Source organism: Photinus pyralis, unplaced genomic scaffold (assembly GCF_008802855.1).
Source record: "Photinus pyralis isolate 1611_PpyrPB1 unplaced genomic scaffold, Ppyr1.3 Ppyr1.4_LG1, whole genome shotgun sequence".
Classification (NCBI taxonomy): domain Eukaryota; kingdom Metazoa; phylum Arthropoda; class Insecta; order Coleoptera; family Lampyridae; genus Photinus; species Photinus pyralis.
Genome location: NW_022170249.1, coordinates 22,857,419 through 22,884,733, shown reverse-complemented (window position 1 = coordinate 22,884,733; position 27,315 = coordinate 22,857,419). Strand labels below are relative to the sequence as shown.

The 27,315-nt window shown below is 34.8% G+C and overlaps 1 protein-coding gene across 1 annotated transcript; it reads right to left on the bottom strand.

Moving 5' to 3' along the window:
• Positions 1-6,317: 6,317 nt before the first annotated feature.
• On the bottom strand, positions 6,318-7,970 carry LOC116158793. The gene has a single exon (XM_031471636.1). The coding sequence runs from the start codon at positions 7,968-7,970 to the stop codon at positions 6,318-6,320; it is 1,653 nt and encodes a 550-aa protein (XP_031327496.1).
• Positions 7,971-27,315: the final 19,345 nt, after the last annotated feature.

Below are 27,315 nucleotides of genomic sequence, written 5' to 3'. Positions count from 1 at the left end.
ATATCAAATCCGTCTATAAGGGTGTCACTATCTATATCTCGTCTTTCTTGTCACAGTTACGAAACACGTATGGTGTGAAATAGGTATCTAACATTTCTCTGAAAATCAAACCAGTCAGATTGCATTTCAGTAAATACCACCAAAATGAGAAATAATTTGTCATTATAACTATAATCCCTTGCGGATTACACAACTTGCCTAGTTTTTTAGGAGAATTTTTCGAAAGATCGATTCGAGTTCAAGGATCAGTGTTATTGAATATAAGCCGGATTAAAAGTCTTGTTTCCGAATGTCTGCATACATTTCATGCAATTTAGTTCATAACCAACGGAGATGTCAAAAAGGTCTTCCTTATTTTTTGACCTATATTTCCAATGCTATCTACAAATTTGATAAAGAATCCACCTGCAAAATTTCAACGTAATCGGTCCATCCGTTCTCTTTTAAATTGATGTGTTTTGTTTACAAGTTTACGCGAAGGAACATTTTCTAGTAGGAGAACGTTTCAAATAAAAAAATCGGGATTAAATAAACTGAGCTTGATACTCATGATAAGCAAAGAAGTTTTTTCGAATAGCTGAATGTAACGGTTGGTTAAGAGCAAGTGCCTTATAGATGAGTGACGTCTTCGGACAGCGCCTTGTGCGATAAATAAACTGTTGTATACAATAGCATACGGAAGGAAATTTAAAGACAATTAATCCATGCCTTTACCCGCAACGAAACCTAGTTAATAAATGGGGTGAAATTAATAACAACACAGCGGAGGAATTAGCGATTCATACGAACATATCTTCCGCCAATCTTTGCATTCATCGCGAAAATAACGTTACCAGGGTGGTGCAAAAAGTTAACTGTACATCGAAGCGATCTGTTTCCATATTTCTAAAGAAAGCGGCATTTCCAAGGAGAGATAAGATCATTCGTTAGTTAGTTAGTTTATTGAAGTATACATAACGCCTTAGAAGGCATTTACACTTGTCAATAATATATCATAAATGAACAATATAAAACATAACATAATAATAACAAACTACATACATTACAATAATGGTCTTGTTTAGGTTTAGAGTTAGATAACGTTAGATAAGTGTGTGACAGTAGATAATATTCAAAAGGGGGAAGATAGTAAAAGTGAAAAATATAAAAATTGGAGATAATGAAGACATCAGAAACCTAGAACCCGAAGAAACCTATAAATAACTTGGAGTTGAAGAAGGAGATGGAACGAAAAAAAACACAATGAAAAATAAATTAAGAAAAGAATATTACAGAAGAGTAAGGAAAATTCTAGACACGGAGATTTGTTCAAAAAACAAGACGACAGCGAACACCATAGCAGTCCTGATAATGTATAGCTATGGTATTGTAATCGAGGTCAGGTGTAAAGTTACAGGTCTATTTTAAAAAGTTGATGACTCAAAAGTATAAGAGAATAACAGCAAAAATTGTACAAAAATGGGCATAAAATTGAGGCACGAAAAATTTCAAATTTTTGAAACGTCGAGTGTACGAGTGAAATTCAAAAACCACAAGAGAAAAACAATGTATAAGATAGCAAGAAATGAGTACAAAATTAAATCAATTAATTTTAGACTATCATGCATGATGTCCCATTTTACAAAGTTGAATAACCCAATAATTCAAAAAACCGTACAAAATGTCCACGATAAGTATACGGCAAAAACAGTACAAACTTGAAGCACAAAAATAATTCCAGTTTCACAACATAGGTATCCATGCAGGAGTGAATATTGAAAATTTACTTGAAAACTATAATATCACGTATAGTGGATGTTTTGATATCGATACTTCAATTTCCAAAATTGAGTAGGAAATCTTGAGAGAGGAACTGTAAAGATGTATTGATGTCAAAAGCAAAACACAATAGTCTTTACTAAACTGCATATACAGGGTGCCCATTATGTATGGAATATATAGTATATACCTATCTCGGTAAATATTGGACTGTATACAAAATTTTTCTATATGAAAGTCGTTTAGCATTTTTTTCCCATAATAAGGCAGCATTTCATTGTTTTTATTTCATAAAACAAATGGATATCGAAAAACAATTGAATTTTTCTAATTGCAATGACACTTTCATTAGGCTCATTTGATAGAATTTTTTTTTCTCTTTTCAATGACGTAATACGTTACCACCCGTGTAGAAGAAATTGATTCTTATTTCAAGCTTTTTGTAATAGGTTATGCCACTGCCTTGCAGTTACTGTGAACATTTTGAACATTCATTGCGATGAAAATCATTTTACTGCTAATTTCGTTTTGTCTTCAAGGTTTAATAAGAAACGTACACGTTCATTTGTTTTGTTTCGATGTAGGATATCTGGATTAATGTTATTGATCAAATTATAATAAATTTTTTTGAAAAAGGGTACTTTCTAACATTAGCCCAGGCATTTTAGATTAAAAAATAGACAAAATTAGTAACTAGCTGATTTTTGGTGAGGTATAATCTCACTTATCAATTATCATATACTAGCAATTCACCAAAAATCACATAGTTAAAAGGTGCACTGTCATTTAAAAAAATTCAATTGTTTCCTGTTACTCATTTGTTTTCAGAAATAAAAACAACTAAACTGAATGCTGCCTTATTATGGAAAATAAAAAGTTAAACAACTTTCATTTAGAAAAATTTTGTATACATACGATATTTACCGAGATATATACGATAGTCCATACATAATGGGCACCCTGTATACGAGGTTCAACGCAATGTGGTAGTCAACATTGGATCACGAAAGACATTTTTTAAATATAAAAGGCACTTGATAAAAAATTGCTTGTTTGATATCACGAAAAGATGGGCATTAGCAAGACATGTATTTTTGTCATTCTTCTCAAAATAAAATGCAAATTGTATATAGCAAATCGAATATAGCCAATAGACAGCTAACGGCGACGCCACTTTATCGTCCAACTAGTTTGACCAATATAGAAAGCTAAAACTTGCAATAAAAACAACTGTTAATAGTAATGCATTTGAGATAGGTAGGACAAACAAGTATAGATGAGTATGGTATGGTTAGGTGACTTCAAACATTATAAAACTACACACTACCTTATCTAGAACATATCCGGTACAAATTTTAGCGCGATTATTTCAGTGTTTGTTTAAAGTGCATTAATTACGTAAGTGAGATGAGAAAATACATATTTAATGCAAACCGAAAGGTAGTAATTTAAAGTTGGACGAAGACCGGAAATCATTATAACTAGCCCACGTGACTTACGCATTGTGCACGCGACATGTCACTTAACTTGCCGATATTTTTAATACCTCAATTGGTATTATTATTTTTTAATTAAGTGCAGCGCAACGGTTTAATTGTGATTCTTGCGCGCCAATAGGTGTAGATCGAATAAAAAATGCAGGTCCCCGTCACGAAGGAGCAAACGACGACACGTTTTTACGTGCATATTTAATTACATAAAAGCATCGAGCTAATGTATCATACCTATCTAAGTAACCCTTTCCTTTCGAGGGACTAATGGGACTGCTATTATTATTGTTTGAGGGTTAGAAAAGTCGTAAAGCCATTCCATTTTTAGAAGGAAAGGTTTTTGCCTTTATTAATAATTTAAAAACGAAAAGGTCGGCTTAATCATTTTAAAATGGCCGATGGTGACTTTGGAGGAGACGAAAAAGTGATAAATATTATAATTCGTTTCGATCCTCAAACTGGTATCCACCATATCTGGGCTTGATATGCTAATAACGTCGAAAAAAATGGCCAAAAATAAATAACTTAAGTAGAAATGGATTCCTGGAATTTTTTCCAGGTAGGTATACACCTATAATACTCGTTAATCTGATTTTGTTTATACAATTCATCGACGGTATTTATAACTTGTATTATATGTTGTATGTATAGGATGGGTAGGTAGGTACCTACCTAATTTAAATTTGACGCAGAATAATTGATCCTTGTTTTCAAAAATTCACTAAACCTTGGGTGTAGGACCATTTTCACGATAACCCAAAACAAAATATTCTGCTTAGTTTATGGGACCTGCAATAACCAATTCCGTCATTACTTACGAGCTGAGTGCTGACTTTTTTTTACAGGTAGGTATAGTAGCTGTAATCGCATTACAATCACTCGATAAAATAGTAAATATTGAACTGTTTATTCAAATCTACCTATACAAGAAATTCGCTGTTTATTAATTTCTTTTTTGCGGTATACAAATAGGTACGTCGAAGAGGGTCTATAATTATGTACCTACCTAATCGTAAATTACGAGTACATTAATAACCGTTAGCATCGTCAAATTTAAACAGGGTTTAAAGTTAATCACAGTTTTAATACCTATAGCAAACATTATGGCGATAATCGCTATTATTTAAATTGAAAATGTTGAAACAATTTCGGTGCAAACAGTCATAGGTACACATTTTTAGATGCTCAGAGAAATGAGTTGTACCAGGGTATAAATCTATTTGCGATATGCAGGATGTTTTTTTTGGGAGCTTTAGTTAAACGTTTCTAGGAAAGTGAAATAGGTAGGTTTCTGAAAATTTGTACTCTGAAGGCCGAATCGATGTAAAAAATTTTCAAAAATGGCCGCACGCCCGGAAACACCGGAAGTAGCTAGTAACTTCGCTCTTTTAAATAGCAATCCCTATTTTTTATTGAATTCTACGTGAAATTTCAGTTCTTTTGATACCCACATGTCGATATCAACAATTTAGGGTTTGTAAGTTATTTTGACTTTAAGAAAAAAATGGCGGATACAGACGATACCTTGATAATTGATTCTTGAAAACAGTTGCAGTTATGGTAACACCTTATTAGCAGTGCATAGGGAAAGAATAGGGCTTTCTTTTAGTGTAGGGACTTAAACAAAAGTTAAGTTACGTACGACCCCACCTATGGTGACCCAAATTTAAGAAACCTCAAAGACTAAAAACTAAAAGTTTTTTTTAATGAAATGACCATTTTCTTACTATTGCATATGATTGGCATATATTGAATTAATACCATTTTTTTCGAATTTTCTTTTTAGTAGTCGGCCATGATTTAATATAACAGTCGAATGTTAAACAAATCTAGTGACACTAATCCGTCATCTGATCACTGATGACATCATCGGTGCATGATTTAAAAGTTTTTTGCTAATTTAAGGGTGAAGGAGTGTATCAATCAAATTTTGACCGTATGAATGTCACCTCAACAGAACTTTTCACGGACTTGATTTCGTTGAGAAACTTGAGTTACCCAAAACCGACCGTGACCTTTCAGTTGCGTTTTACCCTCGGCTTTACCATTATATTTATATTGAATTATTTATATTAGAATCAATGATATTAAAGAATCCTTTCCTTGATTTGTTTAAAATTCGATTGTCATAAAATCATGGCCAACTATACAACTAGTAAAAAGAAAATCCGAAAAAATGGTATCAATTCAACAAAATGGGAATAAGTCAGAAACTGTTAAAGATAGCTATATAGGAACATTTAATATCAAAATATGCCAATTTCGATTTTCTATTTCATGCAACTGTAAGAAAATGACCATTCCATTTAAAAAAAAATGAGTTTTCAATCTTTGAAGCTTCTTAAATTTGGATCTCCATAGGTTTCTCTATGCACTGTCAAAAATGAGTTACCGTAACTACAACCGTAATCAATTATCAAGGTACCGTCTGCTTCAGCAATTTTTTTTCTTAAAGTCAAAATAACTTAAAAACCATAAATGGTAAATATCGATATGTAGGCATCAAAAGAACCGAAATTACACGTAGAATCTAAAAATTCCGTAAAAAATAGGGTTGCCATTTAAAGTAACTAAGGTACAAACTACTTCCGGTATTTCGGGAAATGTGACCAGTTTGAAAATATTTTACAGCGATTCGTCAGAAACGTTTAACTAAAGCTCCCAAAAAACATCCTGTATAAATGTTATCATCTTACTATAGGTAGGTACATTTTGCTTACGAAAAAATGATATGTCAACCCATTAATGAAAACTATACCTCGAAAAGCTGGAATTCCTAGTGGAATTTGGAATTCCATCAAAATATATTTTGTCCCTATTTATTAATTTTATAAAAAGCTTTATAAGGTAACTGCGGGGAATAAGGCCCACCTAATTTATTTTAATTTTTATTAAAAAATTGAAACACATTTTAACATAAATTTTTTTTTCTAAGTAAGGTACTACTATAGAGGTAACTAAAAATTCCATTTTGGTAATTTAAATGAAAAAAGAGCACAGTCTGCGAATTTTTTTTTAAACCACTGTACTTGGGCCATATTACCATACATAGCAGATAATAAAGCCCTTCTATTTCTCCTCACAAAACGCACATACAAAGGGCTCATCATCGTCTTCAGTTAATCCAACACATTCTTCATGGAACCATAACTTGCATTCCGTACATTGCCTCATATCAGCAACAAAATTTTTGTGGCATCCAGCACATAACCAATTCTCTTTGTTGATGCGACCTTTGGAAGATGATGGCTGGGGCTCTGCAGAAGAGGTCTTTGCATGCGTTTTTTTTGCAAGTTGAGGTTGACCTTGAACATTAGTGGTATCTTTGAAAAGTTTTTTGGTTACCTCTAAAGCTTTGTAATTTAAAGCTTTTTTCCGAATTGGTGCGTTAGGTTTTATTTTTACTTCAGGAGTCACCAGCACTTCTGAAAAAGAGTTGTTTGCTTTTTTAGTTTCGTCTCTTAAACTAGCAAGGGGCACGTCGTCTTCTGGACTTGAGTTATCGTTGTTCTCGTCCTCAATATTTCTTAATGTTGCTAAACTTGGTGCAAACGCATACTCTGCTATTGGATCAATGTTTAGGGGATAAATCCCGGTTGCTCTAAACCCGTTGGTTATATTGGCGATGGTCATGCACTTTCCCCATACTGGGGTGAAGATGTCTGAAAATCTTTCCTTGTTTAATGTCCGTGTTGGATGGTGTTCCCAATATCGTAAAAGCTCTTCGTCCCAATGATGTTCGAAGGAACGAAAAACAGCCTTATCCATCATCGGCTGTAATTCGTGCGTCGTGTTACTTGGGAGGCACATCAAATGAATTCCTAACTCCTCAGCTCTTTCTGCTATCGAAATGTCCAAATGACAGGAAGCACCGTCAAATATTAAAACAACTGGAGGGGCAGACATGTATTTCGCAAAATGTTCTAGCCATTTGACGAAGACTTCTTGAATCATGCTTCCCTTTGGAGTCATGTGGACCACGGAGCCACCTGGCAGGCCATCCTCAAATGTCGGTTTTAGCCTTTTGCCCTTAAAAAGAATCATGGGAGGTATCACTTGACCCAAGGCATTGGCGCATCCTACAATGGAGACATTTTCTGCGTGTTCGTGAGCTACTAAATGAACCCTTTTTGCTCCTTTTCGGGCAAGAACTCGTTGCTGGTGGTGCAGATTCAGACGACATCCTTTCTCATCCATGTTGTAGATTTTTTCTGGTTTGTTTTTCACGCCAATCCTTTCCAAGAGATTATTCAATTTGTTGAAGTAATCCTGTACTATGGGTTTGTTTAGCTTTTGGGCTCTGGCGGGATTCATGTTTTGGGCTCGGCGAAGGGAAATAGCTGTGTTTCTTTTAAGAAAGGCTCTGTACCACTCCCTTCCGGCCAATTTATGGGTGGCACTGAAAGGGTTTGGAATTTTTTTTTTATCGACAAATGCAAACACACATCTGCGAATAGTTTTTGGCGTAAGTGGAAAACCCCGTTCCGCAAACCGAATTATCTTAGCTTCTAATTCGCTTTCTAATTCCGAATTCAAAATAGGGTGCCTGCCCAGCTTTCTTTTGGAAATGCCAGATTTAATATGCGCTCTTAACGTTCGACGAGGTATTCCGCAATGATTTTCCACATATCTTTGCGACTTTCCTTGTTTTATGAGATTTAGGGCTTCCTCCATCATTTCTTCATCCCAGTTTGCTCGCATACCCCGATTTTTTTTCCCCATTGTCCTACAAAGTAAAAAATATAATTGCTTTAAACGTATCGGGTAATATGGCCCACCAGGCAGGTAATAAGGCCCACAAGAAATTTAGTGGGCCTTATTACCTGTTGCGCATGGTTTTGAAGTTACCAGGTTAGGTTTGCACAACAATTCAAAATTTGTTAGAAAGAGCATGAATATATATTCTCAAGTACCCTATGTATACATACCTTTATCAACTTATTTATAAAAATCACTAATTTTGAAAGTATCGCCCGATGATTAAAGATATAACACTATAACAGTACCACATCGATCGCACAGTATTCAAATGCTTGCAAATTTGGCGGTTAAAAACTGCTACAAAATAAACTGCGAATATTGAAATCTTCTCTAGGGTTTTACCCAAATATAAAAGATGTCGCTGCACTACACCAGAACTATCATTTCGCTTAATATCATAGGTGGGCCTCATTTTATGGCGGGCTTTATTACCCGCAGTTACCTTAGTTAAAACAAAAGTTAAGATTTTTTTATAGGCCTACATCTTTTATGCCTAATGTACACTGCCAACATATTAAGGAAATCAAAATACCCGTTTTGCCGAAACAAATTTTTTTAGTTTTTTAACTTTCTCAATTTTTTTGTAATAAAACCTAGCATAATTTCTGTAGGTTTAAACATCAAAATAAGGTTCTTCGAATAACTTAAAAAAATTTTTAGGTTGTTTGAAAAAAAGTTCGATGCACTCCAAAAATTTTTTACAAAAATCAGCCCGTTATCCGTTTTCGTATGCGTAATATACTATCGTCTAATTTAAGTAGTTTAGCTTTAGACGATGGCTAATTTTTGTTTACAGTCGCATTGTAATTTGTTTATTTAATAAATTGTAAAGAAGTTACGAGTTATAAGATAAGGAATATCTTGAAATTATTTGTGTAATGTTTGAAGTTCATCTCATGTTTTTCTCCGGTCGTAGATAAGAGTTGCGGTAATCACTAAAAGATAATTAATTTTGTAAACAAATATTGTCGCAGGTGCGCACGTTAGATAAGAGAATATTGTGTAATTTAACTAAAGAATAAAGAAGTGGAAATCGAAAATGAGACAAGAGAGGGAAATGTGTTAAATGGAAGAGAAAGTGTTTTAACGGGACCTTTCGCCGTTCGCTTTTAGCCATGGGCCGTGTGTGTAAAGTCCGGGCTGCCTCCGCTGCCGTATTTTGGCCGTTGGGTGGAGTGGGATCAATTTGTGGAAGCAGTGTTTTCGGCTTCTCGGTTTTCCGATGTACTAAAGACAGTTAGTTTGTGTAATTTTAAGTTTATTGAGTTTCTGAGACGAATTCAGTTTAGGGTTTGTGTTTTTTTTGTACGCACTGTAACGAAGTTTCCGACTTGAAATACCCGAAGTTATGACCACACAGTATATTTGCGAAGTCGACTAGCTTTGCTGAACACCCGATATCTATCGGGTTTGTAGCTCAGTGGTAGAGCGTTGGGCTACAAAACCGAAGGTCTGGTGTTTGAACCTGGGCTGTGGTAGGATTTTCCATCTGTGGCAGAGATGGGAATTTCCTTAGATCAGTTTCGAGCATTCTGCCGGCTACTCCGAATTAGGTTTTCCTGCAGTTGTAGGGTAAATACCGGAGTAGTATAGAATAACTTAAGATCTCTAAAAAGAATTATGCGGGTCACTCTGTAATTGGGCGTAAGCCTTTTGAGGGCCTAGAACAAGAGGGACAATAAAAATAAATTAAAAAAATCTAGAAGTGTTTTAAGTTGGGCGCTTCGTAACTAAGAAATCGTAGTTTGTAAAATGTACTTATTTCCTCTAAGCGACGAGGAGTGAATTTTGTGTGTGTTTTCATTTTGATTCCTTGTTTGTCTTACCGCCGATAACGAACGTAAGTTGAGTAGTGAATTTATCCATTTTTGTAGCCGTTCCTGTAGGAAAATTTAAATCGTTACAGCCGCCGAAAGCTCTCTTACCAGGGAAGAAAAGAGGGAGAATCAATCTTATTAAATTTTAGCCGGCCATTTGAGTGAAGATAAATACCGGTAGCTAATCTTATCAGTTGCAGCAAACTTCGTCTGATTAGATTGGGTCGGGTGTCATTGGAAGCGCGCTTAATTAATTTGAATTTTGGTATCAGTGGCAGATTTTAGGACATCAGCAGGTTAATTAAAGAATGTTTAACGTTATCATGAGAGAAGGGTTAATTGTGGGGGTTTGCCTTGGTATGTGTGTTGGGTGTTTGGTCTCGAGGGCCGATTTGAGTCTTAATTAAGCCTGTTGAGGGCCCAGAACAAGAGAGGGATAATAAATAAAAAATTACGCGATTTTACTATATTATGTTAATCCAGAAGTGAAGAAAGAGCTGTGGGACTAATTGCGCGTTTACCTGTTCTACCGGGTGGTGCACGGTAAGTAGGAACATAGGGATTTAACATGGGAAATTAGTTTTATGCAATATCCTGCCCTCCTGTACATTTTACAGAAAAAACTGTACAGTTTAAAATTGTTAAGTTAAGTTAAGAATTAAAAGGTGCATGCAAAACTGTTTTACATGTTTTATTAAGCTTTTGGTATACCCGCAAAATTAAAACGCCATGAGTTTTGTTGTTTTATGAATTGCTACTAATAGCAGAAATGTTGAAATTTATTTTTTAAATTTGCGGGTATACGGAAAGCTTAATAAAACATGTAAAACAGTTTTGCATGCACCTTTTAATTCTTAACTTAACTTAACAATTTTAAAATTGCATAAAACTAATTTCCCATGTTAAATCCCTATGTTCTCACTTACCGTGCACCACCCGGCATATGTGCCTTGTATTAAAAACAGTTTCGACTAAAAAAGATAATTTGAAACGAAAATCAGTTGAGCAGAGGAAGTTAATTGCAATTAACAATTCAAACAATTTAAGTATATTTGGAACTACACGTTATAGCAAATATTTGCATTGTATTTAGAGGAAGTATTAGTATTTTGGGGGTACCATAGAACTTTCTTCTTCAGATTTCAATTTAAATCAATCGTGTTAACTTTTAATAAGAAAGAACCAAAAAAAGGGGTGTGTATTTTTGTATAGGTACTTTTGTGGAAAAAACAAAAAACTACCTCATACCTATAGTTCAATAAATTAATAATTGTTTATGAACTGTTGTTTTAACATTAACATAAACCATTTTTTTTTGTAACGATAGGCCCGTTACAATGTGTAACTATTTCGTAATTAAAATATATGAATCTAGCGAACGTAACCTAGGGCCCCCTAACCCTTTGGGTCTCTATCTATAGCCTATTGCGCCTTATGAAAAATTCGCCACTGCTCGCTGCAACGGGTGGTCGCTTTAGAATTTCTATTTTATTCATCATGGTAAACTAAGCCCATGTACCGCTTCAAAGCGAACGTGGACGAAAGTATTTCTGGCGATAACCAGCGATAACAAGAAACGTAGGTATTGCTGAAAGTGAGTGCGATTGCTACGATCTTTCGGAACCTTCGTTGCGTTCTGTTTAAAGCCGAGCACGTGACAAAAATGCAGGTTTACTATTCGTTTAAAATGATAATACGCTAGTCGAGATCGTTTCGTTCAGAATGGAAGGCTCATTTCGGTATTTCTACCGATCGAGATTTAAATAGTGAAAGAAGTGGGACAACTACCGTTGAAGAATCATTCTAAGTCGATTTTCGCAACTATCGCATTGGAAAACCTTCTTAGTTTTCTCCTACGTAAAATCTTAGTTTAGTACAAACTGCAATCAGGATTTAATCGAAGGGGAATATTCCTTTCAGTAAGATAACAAAATTACATTGCATCCAAACTGTTTTATGAATGCGAATAACACAATAATGTAAAAATAAAGTCATTGTTACGCCTATTACCACATCAAGATGTGATGAAGTCGAAGGCCGTGATGGACTCTCGTGGTAAATGCGTAGAATCACTAAAAGTAGCAGCCGAGAGAACATAACGCTAATGGTATAATTAGCCATTGAGTGGCCTAGTGCAAGTCACACTAAATAAACTCCCCGCAATTCAACTATAGAATTAGCCGCAACTTCTTCGGTCTTCAGTCCTTGTCTAATTAACGCGATCGAACGAAGAGGCAAAATGTCGTACACGGATAGGTAGAAAATTAAGTAAATAAAATAAGAGAGAACCAGGTGTAGCTCCATTCAGAAGGCAGCAATTTGTGAAATGGAACAACGCTATTGTTTAAATTTAAAACCTCTTAGTCTGATCCCGGTAAAAATAGTTATTATGTTATTTTGACTTCATAAAAGTGGTTCCTTTAACGCATCAATCTTCTTTTATGCCGATAGAGTAGGGTTCGCTCGATTGTTTTTAGATTACAATGCGTACCAGCCGGGCTTATTTGCAAGTCATTAAGTGCTTGGAGGACTCAAAACCGCATTAGATAAAAAATAACCGCCGAATGAATTCATTATGTACCGGATTGTTTTGCTATCCACTACTGTGAAAATACGTACCTATGCTGAAATTGAAACCAAAAGTTCATGCACACACATATTATATTGACACGGCATAACGTTCAGGGCCGTAGCTAGAACGAAAATTGTAAGGGTGCAAACGAAATGTTGGAGGGTGCACTTATTGTTTACAAAAATGAAGTCTCGAGAGACTTGTTTTCAAAAACGCAAAAAATATATAAAAAAACTTATTTTATTCAATATATATTATGTATTAAAAAAAAACAAAAGATGTAACATAAAATAAACGTAACATAAATAGTCAATCGAATCAATATTTAAGCATACATAAAAATATAGTTTATCTAATACAATTTATTTATAATAGAAAAAAGCTGGAATATATTCATTAAAATAGTTACAACCTTCTCTCTTTGGCATTATGAAATTCTCTTAGAAGCGTGTTCATGTCTATATTTTTAGTTCTTTCCTTTTCGAATGTAATCAGCGATGTTGCCAACTTGTCAAGCAAGAAACAAGCCTAGAGCTAGAATGTCCATAACTTCAGATTTCAGATATGTCTGAATCTGAGTTATTTAAACTTGTTACTTTTGAATCAAATTGCATAATTCTAATAACCATTATTGTACTCATACTACAAAATGTAGTATATAGGTATTATAATTATCAAGAATAATCATTTTTATTTAATTTTATTGTAATAATTATGAACAAAAAAATATTGTATATTTGTGATAATTAATTTACAATGTACAAACATAACACTATTGTACATTTTTATTTTACGATTCTGATCGTGATCGGTCAAAGGGTGCCACTTAATATCCATAGGGTGCCGGGCACCCTTTGGCACCCCCCTGGCTACGGCCCTGATAACGTTGTGCTCAACTATATAGTGATATTTAATGCCGAGGGTATAAACCCTGTATATGCAAAAACAAGAAACAGTGAAAAAACAGAGGTGTAACAAAAAGAACGAAACTGTGAAGTGTCATGCGTTACGCAGTTAAAATAAAAGAGATATTGGACCCATGGAACTATTGAACAACGCCGGGAATTTGTGCCCTGGATGGGACACCCTGTACATGTACATGTTTACGAATAAGCACCGAATTTGGTATATTTCATTTGAATTTGTATTTCCGTAGGTAGTTGTTTTTTCATTTTAGAATTGTTTGTAATTCATACAATTTAATTAAGATGTTTTATTGTAGGCGCAGGTGTTCTTATCGCTGTCAGTAGAAATAAAGGAGATGAGAGTGTTGAAAGATGTGTACTTTTTTTTCGTAAGTGGAGACGCGTGATGTGTTCTGGTCGAAGCTAGCGTTATCATGGGTAATTATGATTGGTACCTTATTCGTAAAAACCGGAGGGAGATTTATTTTATTATGGAAGTGGTGTTTCGTTAAATACTAAAGGCAAGAGGCTGCTACTGGCTGGTTCGCGACAGTGGGAAAGTACGTTTCTTTACGCTATTTTTATTCGGGCGTTTCACACTATTTGATTGATTGAAGATGCACTTCGTCATTTTTTTATATTTCTGTACAGAAGAAAGCTCACTCACGTGCGTAGTTCAACGCGTGTTGTCCGTGTTCGGAAAAAGTTAGTTTACTACACCGTGAGGTTAAGTTAATCAAAGTTAAAAGTGTGCACCGTTTGAACAGCCACCGGCAATTCGTTTATTTCATTCATCGAGTTAATTTAGTTTGGCATCAAGATTTATGTGTTAAAGAAGTGAAGTTCAGAAGTTTTTTTAAATTTCATTTGTCGAATGCTTGCGTGCGGGGTAATTTGTCCAAGCTGGCTTTGTAAACTTCTTTTTCTTTTAAGAATTTTGTTTAATATTCTTTTCATGTGTTTCGGAATGAAACTGTTTGTTTGTTCGAACCCATTGTGCTGCCCGTATAGAGTGTTCATGTCAAATTTACATTTTTATGTCCAGGATTTGTTTAAGGTGTTGATCGGAATGTTTGTGGTAGATTCTTTGGGGTTTTCGGAAGTTGACCGAGTCTTCCGACTCTCCCAAATGATTAATTTAGGTCGATATTGGGATTTTTCTTTGTAGCGGATGCCGGAAATGTACGATGAGAGATTATAAAAATTTTAAGTTTCAATTTTGATTTGTTTAGCTAACTGGGAGGTGTTTTTTAGTAGTTTAGTTGATCTCATACCATTGCAGACAGCATTATTTTCATCGTCAATCCCTATTACTATACTATACTACGCCCTAGTAAGGCCCAAACTAGAATACTGCGACCTAGTTTGGTACCCCTATTATAATAATCAGATCAATTGCATTGAAAGAATACAACGAAGGTTTTTAAAATATATATCTTATAGATTAGATGGATTTTACCCCCAAAGAGGTTTTCCAACTGCTAGTCTCCTTCAAAGATTTGACATATTGTCACTGAAATGTCGCAGAGAAATAAATAGTATAAAATTTTTGTTTGGCTTAATCGATAATTTAATTGATTGTCCGTACTTATTAACTGGCCTAAACTTCACCGTTCCGGTGCGCATTAATAGAAATGCTAGTACCTTTACAAACCCCACTCCTAAATCTAATTTGTTGGGCAAAAATCCTTTATTTATAATCTCTTATAATTTTAATTTAATTTCACAAAATTGTGATCTTCATTACAGTTCTTTACCGGAAATGTTACGCTCGGTTATTAACAGTAACAGTAATTAATTTTGATATTTTCATAGAACATTATTTTTCCTATAATCAATTATGATTAATTAAACTTTTAGTATTATTAGTCGCACTTAGTAATTATTCAAGAGGGCCGATAGATAATTTTTTCTTTTTCTCTTTGTTTGTTTGATTGTTTTTTGTTATTGGTTTCGGTAGTTTAAGTAAATGTTGTGTTTGCTCTGAAATTGGAAAGGTTATGTCTTTCTGTTGAGCAAATAAAGGATTATTATTATTATTATTATTATTATTATGGTCGGTGTTTCTTGTGAGAACTCAGGTCTAGCCTGGTTAACTAATCGCACGGATTAAAATCAAGTAACGATTAGTGCCTGTGTCTGTGTCTGGTGAAGTTATGTAGGGTTCTAAAGAAAAATAAAAAATAAAATACACAAACTCACATTGAAAATCTAGGGATAGTATGTAATTCATACTTACCAACATAGCTATTAATTATTATTATTATTATTAAGTAATTTTTAGTAACTTAATATCAAAACTTTTAAACAGTTCGTTGAGAAGTGGTCAATTTCCTGATGAACTAAAAATTTCGGTAATGCGGCCAATCTTTAAAAAAGGTGATCCCTGCGATATGAACAATTATCGACCGATCAGCATCTTACCTGTGATAGAGAAAGTGCTTGAAATGTACGTAGTGCGTCATCTTAAAAATTATTTGCGCGACAATAAAATCATACATAAGTATCAGTATGGTTTCCAGGAAGGAAAAAGCACCGAACACGTCTTAACCGAACTTAATAATTACATAAACATTAATCTTAACAAATGTAAATATACAATTGGTGTTTTTATCGACTTTTGTAAGGCATTCGACACGGTGGACCACAAGGTTTTGGCAGACGCTCTCCGAAACGTTGGAATTCGTGGAAAGGAGTTAAGGTGGTTCCAGGAGTATCAGAAGAACAGACATTACGTGGTCAAAGTGAAAGACGAGGTGAGTGATCTAAAAACTTCTGACTTTGGTGTACCTCAAGGTAGTCATTTAGGACCTTTGCTGTTTTTAATTTACGTTAATGACATTTTCAATGTGATTCTAAGGTGTCAACTTTATATGTTTGCTGATGATGCCGTATTATTGTATTCTCATAGTCGTCTAGATATATGTGAATCTATATTACAATCTGAATTAGATAACATCATAAATTGGACACATGGCAGGAATTTATTTATAAATACTGCTAAAACCGTATCCATGCTGTTCAAAACACCACATATGAACCCGAAAAGGGCGATTGATATAAATTTGCAAACTTGTAATAGCTTAAGCAGAATTAAACAAGTTCACGAAACAGTTTACTTAGGAATAAATTTAGATTCGCATTTAACTTTTTGTAAGCACATTAATCAAATTTATACGAAACTTAAAAAGGTTACTGGATGTATTTATGCTTTAAAAGACTGTATTCACAACAATGCTAAAATTATCTTGTACAAAACACTTTTTGAGTCGATATTAAGATATGGTGTAAGACTTTGGGGATGCGCGGATCTGGTGCATATTACAAAATTAAATAAGATTCAATTCAAAATTTTAAAATTACTGCATGGTGTAAACTGTGACAATAATGATCTGTTAGTATTTACAGATACACTCACACCTTTAGGGTTTTATAAATATTACAATGTAATGGATCACTACGATGATTTTATATATAGAGAGTACGTTAATCATACTCACCTTACCCGGCAACGATCCTATATATTGCCACCCTTTTATAATAAATATGGAAGTCGAACTTTAAATTATATTGTGCCTAAACTGTATAATGAATTGGACATTGTTGATGTGGACAGTAAGTCAGTTTTTGCAAAGAAATTAAAGTGTACTATAGCTAAAATGTAGTTTTCAATGTTTTTTGTGTTATGTATTTCAAAAGAAGTGGTAATTTGTTCTTGTTCATTTCTATTTATAGGTATACTTTTTGTTTTTTTTTTTTAATGGTTGACTGCACTTCCCCACGCAGCGCACGCACTTTATTTATGAATGATTTTTGTTTTTCTTTTAACTGCATCTAATGTCATATCGGTACCCACCGATAAGTCGTTGACTTGGTGGGACCGTCAATTATGTTTTAATTTTTTGTAAAAATAAATGAAATGAAATAAATGAAATTATTATTATTATTATTATGGTCGGTGTTTCTTGTGAGAACTCAGGTCTAGCCTGGTTAACTAATCGCACGGATTAAAATCAAGTAACGATTAGTGTCTGTGCCTGTGTCTGGGGAAGTTATGTAGGGTCCTTAAAAAAAAAAAAAAAAAAAAAAAAAAAAAAAAAAAAAAAAAAAAAATTCACACACGTACATTGGACATCTAGGGATAATGTAATTCGTACTTACCAACATACCTATTGATGGGCACAATAGCCAACGCTATCAGGAAAAAGGAAAACAAAACAAAAAAAATCATTATAATAATTCCTGTAATTTTATTAAATGGAGTTTATTGTGTAAGTGTTTCTTTGGCTTTGCGTTTGGGGTGAATACGAGTGGGTTGTGATAACGTGGTGTGTTTCTGTGAAGAAGGAGTTTATTTTGTAGTTTTTTAATTGTATTTATGGTGTTCTTTGTTCCTGAGTGTCGTATTTGTGAGGGTTTGCTTGCGGTTTTTGGTGGAGATCATTGCAGGTATTTGTGAGCCTTGTTTCGGTGCTGTTAAGGTTTTGCTGTTCGGTTGGTATACGAGTGGGTTGTTTCTGAGCAAGAGAAGTATTGTGTTTTTTATAACTGTGCTAGGGCTGTGTAAACTTTATTGGATGGACCTGTCTTTGTAGTACATGTTTGCGCATTACTTTGTGTTGTATGGTGTTTCTTTGTTCCTTGAGGTTGTATTTGTGAGGTTGCTTGGGTATTGATGGAGATATTTACAGTATTTTTGAGCTAGTAGTGCTGTATAGGTTTTGCGTTTGGGTTGAATACGAGTGGGTTGTGATAACGTGGTGTGCTTCGGTGAAGAAGGAGTTATGTGTTTTTAATTGTGCTAGGGCGTGTAACTTTATTGGGTGGACCTGTCTTTGTAGTGCATGTTGCGTTACTTGTATTTATGTGTTTCTTTGTTCTTGAGGTCTGTATTTTGTGAAGTTGCTTGGGTTTTAGTTGGAGATATTTGAGTTGTTGTGAGCCTGTAGCTTCTGTTAAGGTTTTTGCGCGTTCGCGTGTTGAATACGAGGGGTTGTGAATGTTGGTGTGTTTCTGATGAAGAAGGAGTTATGTGTTTTTAACTGTGCTAGGACGTGTGAACTTTTATTGGGTGGGACCTGTCTTTGAGTGCATGTTGCGTTTTGTATTTATTGGTGTTTCTTTGTTCTTGAGGTTGTATTTGAGGGTTGCTTGGGTTTTTGTGGAGGTATTAGTATGTTGTTGAGCCTGTAGTTCTGTTAAGGTTTTTGCGTTTCGGTTGAATACGAGTGGGTTGTGAAAATGTGGTGTGTTTCTGTGAAGAAGGATTTTGTGTTTTTCAAATGTGCTAGGACGTGTAACTTTATTGGTGGACCTGTCTTTGTAGTGCAAATGTTGCGTTACTTGTATTTATGGTGTTTCTTTGTTCTGTGAGTTGTATTGTCTGTTGTTGCTATGGTGTATTGGTGGAACATTACATATTTCGTGAGCTCTGTGTTAAGGTTGTTGCGTTTGCGTTCGTACGAGTCGGGTGTTGTGATAACGTGGTGTGTTTCTGAGAAGAAAGAGTATTGTGTTTTTAGATGTGCTAGGTCGTGTACTGTGGTGAGGGCGTCTTTGTAGTGCTGTTGCGTTTACTTGTATTTATTGCGTTTTGTTTGTTCAGGAAGTTGTGTTTGTGTGGTTGGTTGAGTTAAGTTGGAGAATATTACAGTTATGTTGTGTGTCATGTTTGTGAGTCTAAAGTGCTGTTTAGGCTTTTGCGTTTGGGTTGAATACTAATGGGTTGTGATAATGTGGTCTCGTGAATCTCTGATTTGTAGTAATGTTGTATCATTTGTTGTATCTGTTTTGTTCGCGTAAGTTGTATTTGGTGTGCTTGTTTGGGTTAGAGGTGGAGATATTACAGTATGTTGTGTACCGTGTTGTGAGCGAGTACTGTTGTTTACATGTATACGTTGTGGATCATTTCTGTATGTAGTATCTTGTGTTATGTTTAGAAATTACGATTATTATTATGGTGTTTCTTCTGTGAGAACTCGGTCTAGCCTTGGATTAAATAAGCGCACGCCGATTAAAATCACAGTAACGATTAGTGGTCTGTGTCTGGTGAAGTTTGTGGGTCATTAAAAAAAAAAAAAAAAAAAAAAAAAATCACACAACGTACATTGGACCATCTAGGGGATAATGTAATTCGTACTTTACCCAACATACCGTATCTGATGCGGCACAAAGCCAACCGCTATCAGGAAGAGGAAAAACAAAACAAATAAAACTCATTATAATAATTCTGTAATTTTTAAATGAGTTTATTGCTGTACCAGTGTTTCTTTTGGCTTTGCGTTTGCGTGTTGAATACCGAGTGGGTTTGTGAATAACGTGGTGTTGCTTCTGGTGATTGAATGGAGTTTTTGTTGTTTTTTAATTGTATTTTATGGTGTTCTTTGCTTCCTTCGAGCGTCGTATTTGTGAGGTGCTTGGTGTTTTTGGTGAGAGATATTAGCAGTATTTTGTTGAGCCTGTCGTTAGGTTCTTTTTGCGTTTCGGTTGTATTACGAGTGGGTTGTTTCTGAGAAGAAGGCAGTATTGTGCTTTTTAACTGTGCTAGGGCGTGAACTTTATTGTGTGGACCTGTCTTTGTAGTACATGTTGCGTTTACTTGTGCTTATATGTGTTCTGCTCTCGAGGTTGTATTTGTTGAGGTTGCTTGCGGTTATTGATGGAGATATTACAGTATTCATTATTATTATTATTATTATTATTATGGTCGGTGTTTCTTGTGAGAACTCAGATCTAGCCTGGTTAACTAATCGCACGGATTAAAATCAAGTAACGATTAGTGTCTGTGTCTGTGTCTGGTGAAGTTATGTAGGGTCCTTAAAAAAAAAAAAAATCACACACGTACATTGGACATCTAGGGATAGTATGTAATTCGTACTTACCAACATACCTATTGATGGGCACAATAGCCAACGCTATCAGGAAAGAGGAAAACAAAACAAACAAACAAAATCATTATAATAATTCCTGTAATTTTATTAAATGGAGTTTATTGTGTAAGTGTTTCTTTGGCTTTGCGTTTGGGTTGAATACGAGTGGGTTGTGACAACGCGGTGCGTTTCTGTGAAGAAGGAGTTCTGTGTTTTTTAATTGTATTTATGGTGTTTATTTGTTCCTGAGGTCGTATTTGTGAGGTTGCTTGGGTTTTTGGTGGAGATATTGCAGTATTTTGTGAGCCTGTGGTGCTGTTAAGGTTTTTGCGCTTCGGTTGTATACGAGTGGGTTGTTTCTGAGAAGAAAGAGTATTGTGTTTTTTAACTGTGCTAGGGCGTGTAACTTTATTGGATGGACCTGTCTTTGTAGTACATGTTGCGTTACTTGTATTTATGGTGTTTCTTTGTTCTTGAGGTTGTATTTGTGAGGTTGCTTGGGTTTTTGGTGGAGATATTATAATATGTTGTGTTATTATTATTATTATTATTATCACCAAAAGCGATACAAAACATCGTGAGGGCTTCAACCAAGACAACTGGTCTGCTCTTTCCGTTTGATGTTCTTAAGTAGTTGTAAACAACTAATATAAGAAAGATATTGAAGAATATCAAAAACTAATATGGAATAAGTAAAAGAATGCCAAAAAATATCATAACAGGCAAAAGAATACCATTTGCATTACTATCTGTAACGGGAGCGCGTTATAACGTTTAAATGTTTTCATTTTCATAAGGACACATGGATGTAGGCGCGTTTTGATTAGATTTGGTGGTTAAAACGAGTTTAAGGGTAGTTTCCCGAAATTAAGGGTATAGAGAATTTCTTTAGAGTGGGTTAGACGTATCCGTTTCACGATGCGGCCTGAGAACCGCTAATTCAAATTTTTTAACTCTACTAATGTCTTTTCAAAACGTGGGATTGGTAGCGAGGGATGAAGATTATTAGTTGAGCGAATAAAGATGGCCGCTGAGACCAATTAGCCACCATTTTGAAGGTGTGGATGTGAAAATTGAGAAAGTGGGAATGAAGCAGAGATATTTTTAGGGGTGCGCGTTTCGAAATAAATGAAGCGTCAAACAGCAGGTGTGATAATACGTGCTTCGGCACAATTGATTACGTATGAGTGTCACGATGGCGCTTGAAGTCCACCGAGATAGAGAAGATATCCCGGTAATAATCAAGAACGAAAATCGCATTTAACAGTGCTAGATCTGTGATGAGTAGTGACGCTGACTTCATGTATTGCAATTGAGTGCTTCCTAACTACCTTCACGTTATTATAGTTACAATCATATATGTTTACCAAATTTGGTTTCAAAGGGTTCTGGAAATGACAGTGCAGACAGATAGACCGACATCATCGAAATTTTGAATTTTGATTGATGTAACCTCTTGTAAAAAACGCAAACTCGACCAGATGTCTCTTAGTTACAGCATCTAAATTGAACAATTTAAAAGCAAAAAAATACGGAAATACAAATTCAAGTAAAACAAACCAACTTTGCGTTTATTCATAGATAACCCCCTAGGTTGACTTAATAAATTTGAAATAATAATAAATATTTTTGGTGTTTAGAAATAATGTTTTCAAGACGTATATCCATAAAAAAAAAGTGGGGGGTCATTTTTTACCCCAATGCAATAGGTATCTTCCATACTAACATGCGGGTAGTCAAAACAATTCGTTTTTTTTGAAGGAGTATCCGAGAGTAATGACATTCAGCGAATAGGAGTGTAAAACCATCTTGTAATCGAACCGGATACATAGAAAATTTCCTGGTCAGTATATTTTTTATAGTTTTGTATTCAGTCGTCAATATGTCGTAATATGGGCTCGACTAAACACAAAACTAACCATCTACAGATGAAACAAATTTATTCGATATCAATCAATCAAAAAATTTGAAAGAAATATAGGCACTCAGGGCCAGAGGACAAATACCACGACTTAAACATTCACTTTTATCACAACGACTTAAATCTCTTAATACTTGTAGCACTCAACCGAGTGTCTTCTGAAACATGATAACCGGCAAAACTGATCTTGCAACAAATACGCTCAAATATTGCTGTGCTTTAACGTTCACCAAACAAAAAGCCCCGCTAAACGTTAGGTATGCAAAACCACCATTTCATTTTCTTGTTAACTGTCTGAACAATCTCCTCCTTATAAATATAAAAATTATAAAAACAACTCTTATCACGCCGACAGGAGATAACACTTTTACCAAAATACTCAAATATTTTCAGATGTTCCTTATCTTTTAACACGTAACAAAACTGAACAAAAATCAAAACAAAAGTCCAATACTTAAACAAAATGGCAATGTAACTACGCATCAATAAGCATGCGGTAGATGTACTCAGTTCCATGAAATGCGGCGTGCAATTTGAATTTCACAGTAAGCCCTGTCGTGTAGGTAAACAAACTAGCAAATGTCGCTTCGATATATCGTACCTAATATACGTATACCGTGACTGACAGTCTGATACGCTCCTTAATTAAAGATCGTATGATAAATGATAGGTATCTCCATTTTACAAAACATGTAGCGTGTACCTACAAATTAGACTGCACATTTCGCATATATGCAGAAATGCCAATCTACAGGATTCTTAATATTCTCAAATCTAGACGTATAATATTTTTGTTCATTTTAAATAATTTATGCGTGTTTGTGGACCATAAACTGTGAAAAGAGGGTCGTGAGAAGACAAAACATAATATTGACTCGTGGCCTTCCGTTGTTCCCAAAATGACCGCCGTCGTCTCAAAGGAATTGCGGAATTTAGTTCTCATCAACGTAAAGGGAACTGACGACGGTCGACCGCAAGAAAATATTTACAAAGAGTTCCCTGCCCGTCCGTGTTGATTCAATAACCCTTAAAATAATAGAAACAAAAAAGTAGGTGAGAACCAGAAATTAGGGAGTTGGGCCACATCGGGCGATTATATCATCTCGCAGGCGCTGGGCCGTTGTGGAAAATGATTTGTTACTGACAGGCGTGTAATGCGTGTATAATGTAAGACTCGAACATGTGGACACGCTTTCTGCAGCTCCCGTCCGTAGCGGTTTGCAAATTGACTTTGTATGTCCCGGAAATTGTAGTCACTGTTTACAGTAAGCCATTCGTGACAACTAAGATAGCACGTCGTCGTACGTAGAAATCTCTCCCTAAATAAAATTTTGATTGGAAATCCTTCCGTGACCTATGTACATAACTAGAAGGTAAAATGAGGTACCTACAGAACTGTCTTGCTGCTATTTTTAGTCTCTTCTGACGCTGAGACCTTAAACACACTACTGTTAAAAGAAGTTAATAAAATTGCAACAGAAGCAAAAGGTTTGGTGGTGGGTTTTTATGACTTTAATTTCCCAGTTGTATTTTGTAACGGTAGCTTTTATTTTTTTAAATTCGTAAAGTGGAACTGGTAGGAGAAAGTTTATAGTCAACCAAATATTGTTCGAGAGGCAGCGTAAAGTAATCAGACGATTGTAAGGCGAGGAACGTTTACATTATTTTACGCAGTTTGTTTGCAATAGTTCCGGAAGCTTTCAGCGTCTCCGCGTCTAGGGTATAGCTGAAATTACATCCTTTTTTAGAAGCAATATAAGATTTCATTTCTGAATACGCATGAGATAAAGTCACCATGGATATTGCTTAACTTGAATTTTTTTAACTATTAACGACTTTAAGACCATGTGTGATTGGTAGTAAAAAAGATACTAACCATTGAATATTTAGACATCGCCAATTTGAAGATAATTTGCCATTTGTGTGTGTGAAAAATTTACTCAGTGATTAGATTAGCCCATCTTTTGGGCAAGATTTTATTGACTTTGTATGCCATTTTATGTTTTGTGATCACCAAACCTGGATATTCAGGAGTTGAGTCCGGTTGTGGCGGAGACCCTTAAATTTCGATCTACTTACGAGCGAGCGCATCAATGGCAGTACTCGGAACCGATTGGTCACGGAATCGCGGACTGGTATTAGGGCCGAAATGTCCTGCGGTCTGTCAGTCTCAATAAACATTCCAAAACCTTTCTTTGAAATACTTCAATCCATATTCATGAAGTAATAAAAAAGCAAAGGATCCTATTACTTTATAATTTACTAGCAGATTGCGTAATATTGGTAAACTCAATTCCAATTACAAATAAACGACGGCCAAATGCATAGTTTCACAAGGGCTAAATTTCAATTAATCATAATTAAGTACAATGCATAATTTCGAAAATGTTAAATTTAATTAAGTTTATCTTCGGACCAAGGCCTCAAAGGCGAGATTAGCGCACCCGTTCCGAGACAATTAGACCATGAAGTTTTGTGATTTATAAACAAAAGCGATCCTAATCAATCCATTATTATTATTAATATATTAAATTAATTATTCATTCCAATTATAGTCCAGTAACTTTGTTCCTAAAAATGGGGGGTACCAAGCGTCAAATTCTGTAGTTGAAAACTTATTGAACCGTTATTGGCGAAAAACTGGTCCTTCAGGGTTAAAATCGTCAAAATCTGAAAAGAAAACGAAAATTCCTCGGTTTTTAGTATATTTGACTATGTTGCGTTCGCTGCTCGAGGTCGAAAACTTTTATTATACATTGGGTTAACAACATAAGCAATCCCACAAAAAATCAGAACTACCGGATTTGACGCATGGTCTGATGTATATAAGTTACTGGACTACACATTCTATAAGAAAATTTTTTTTCCGGGTCGATCTGAGACAATTTTTTTTTCGGGGCTCAAAAAAAGGCAGTGTATAACCTTCCTTTTTTACCAAAAATCGACTGCACCAAAATTTCTCGGGAAAACACTTTTTCTTATTAATTTTGGTGCGTAGAATCCAAAACAATCCGTACTTTTTCGATCGGACTTCTCAATCACAACATCAAAAAATCAGAACTACCGGATTTGACGCATGGTCTGATGTATATAGTTACTGGACTATTATTATTCAATATAAATGAAAAAGATTGCAGTATTCCTATGAAGAATCCGAACTAAATAACATCTAACAAATGCCTGGTTACATTTCACATTCCACACACATTTCACTTCTACGATTCAATTTCATCAATCGTGTGCATTTTTACTGAAGATCTACGCATTGAACAATCAAATTGCATATTTTTTACTAAGAAAGTTGCTCGTTTAAGTTGCACATTTTAACATCTTTCCTTTGTCAACGGGTATCCGAACGCTATCTTTACAAGTTCCTATATCCATTCCTTAAGAACAACATAAAACAATTAAGCATGCTATAAACGTAAATTTTTCGCCTTATTGCTTTATAATTTAGTCTCATAACCGAATTCTGTTTATGCCCCACGTCATAAATTACTATAGTTTGTGGGTTGTTAAATCCTAAGCGCCAACTCTGTTTTGTTAAAAAACTGGTTTATACAGAAAAGGGTATGTTACGCAGTAATAACGAGGGCCTAACATAAATGGGTTACAAAGCGCGTACGCATTCATTATTTCCATTTTAAAATTCCGGCTAGGGTTTAAGATTTCTACTGATTAATTATTAATTAACAAGTATCACATCAGTACCTAATATATATTTTTATATTCAATACAGACCGGGTCCTTTAAGGATTTTGATTAGTGCAATTTTGAGTTGCTTAGAAAAATTACGATATTCTTGAACGAGTATTATTACGTATCTGTTTAATATTGTAAAAGCAACATTTTTCCATTGTAAATAAAATTCGAGCAGAGCATCGGCTGAGGGAAGTCTATTTTTCAATTCAATATTAAATAACGAAAGTCTTCTAACTGAGTCAAATATGTGCATATGCGCAATTGTTGTGTAAAGAGGAATCTGATATTCCCTTTCCGTGTTCAGATTTTCATTGAACGTGGCCACGTATTATTTCGTAAAATTTGGAATTTTCCCACCCCTGGTACACTTCCTAAGAAAGATTACATTAACATTGTTTTCGATTTTTACACGCTTTAAATGCTGAAAAACTAATAAAGCCTCTTATAATCCCCTCAAAATGGAGAAGGCACAATTAAATCACCTTCAATTGGAGACATTAATTCCAGGCTGCGCAACAGCCCTCGAGAAAAATTAACAACTCTGTTTTCCATCATTTCTAAAAAGATAAACTCCGCGTATTTTAACAATAGAATATTATATTAAAAAAACCAGTGGTAAAGTCTTCGCACTTACACGAATAGCTGAAGCGTAATTTTCATATGTGATTTTTTTGAAATATCATGAATAATGTCCATTAAATTAGAAAAACTTCAAAATATCTAATAATGTTACACATATTTTGCAAATTTTAGTTTTGCGTGTTTCATACTATACTAGTTTGCGAATTAATGAAAAATAAATCCTTGAAATTCATCTTTTTTCATGAGGCCCTTGAAGTGCAAATAAAATTATACCGTTTGAATACATTGAATTTTTTGTCAATTATTATTATTAATAATATTAAGAATATGTACTGTTTTCTTCTTTTCAAAACATACAGTTTTAAAAAATCAACGCAACTAAAATCCTGACATTGATTTAATGCAAAGTACTGATTCTTTTTTCATTTTCACCCTACAACTGTCCTAGTTATTTTCGGAGCAACGTATTTACGTTTTTTGTAGAGAAGTACTAGCGTTGTAACGGGAGCCCTTTAATAAGTAAGTATTTCGTAGTGTTTAAAGGTATTCTCCGGTTGACTACTAGAAAAAAATTATTTGTAATTGACGAATAACAATTCGGTCTGTGGTACCCGCTCTCAAGAAAAAGTACCATTGGATCATAAGGCAGATATGGGTAGATTTGCATAAAATTAAGTGATTTTCAGCGGTCAGCAAAGGGGATGTACGGTGTGTTCCGTATTAAGTAATGAATAATAACCTAATCATCTAATTTAAGCTATCGCAGATGTTTTCGTAAACATCTGTGGCGTGCATGATTCAGTATTGAAAGCAGGTAACCATCGAACGAGAAATATCGCACCTTATGGAGCCGTCACGTTTTATTGATTAAAACAAATGACGCAAAAAAAACGGGCTCTTCGATCTCTGACAAGCGTCTGTCGCGAAATTTACATTCG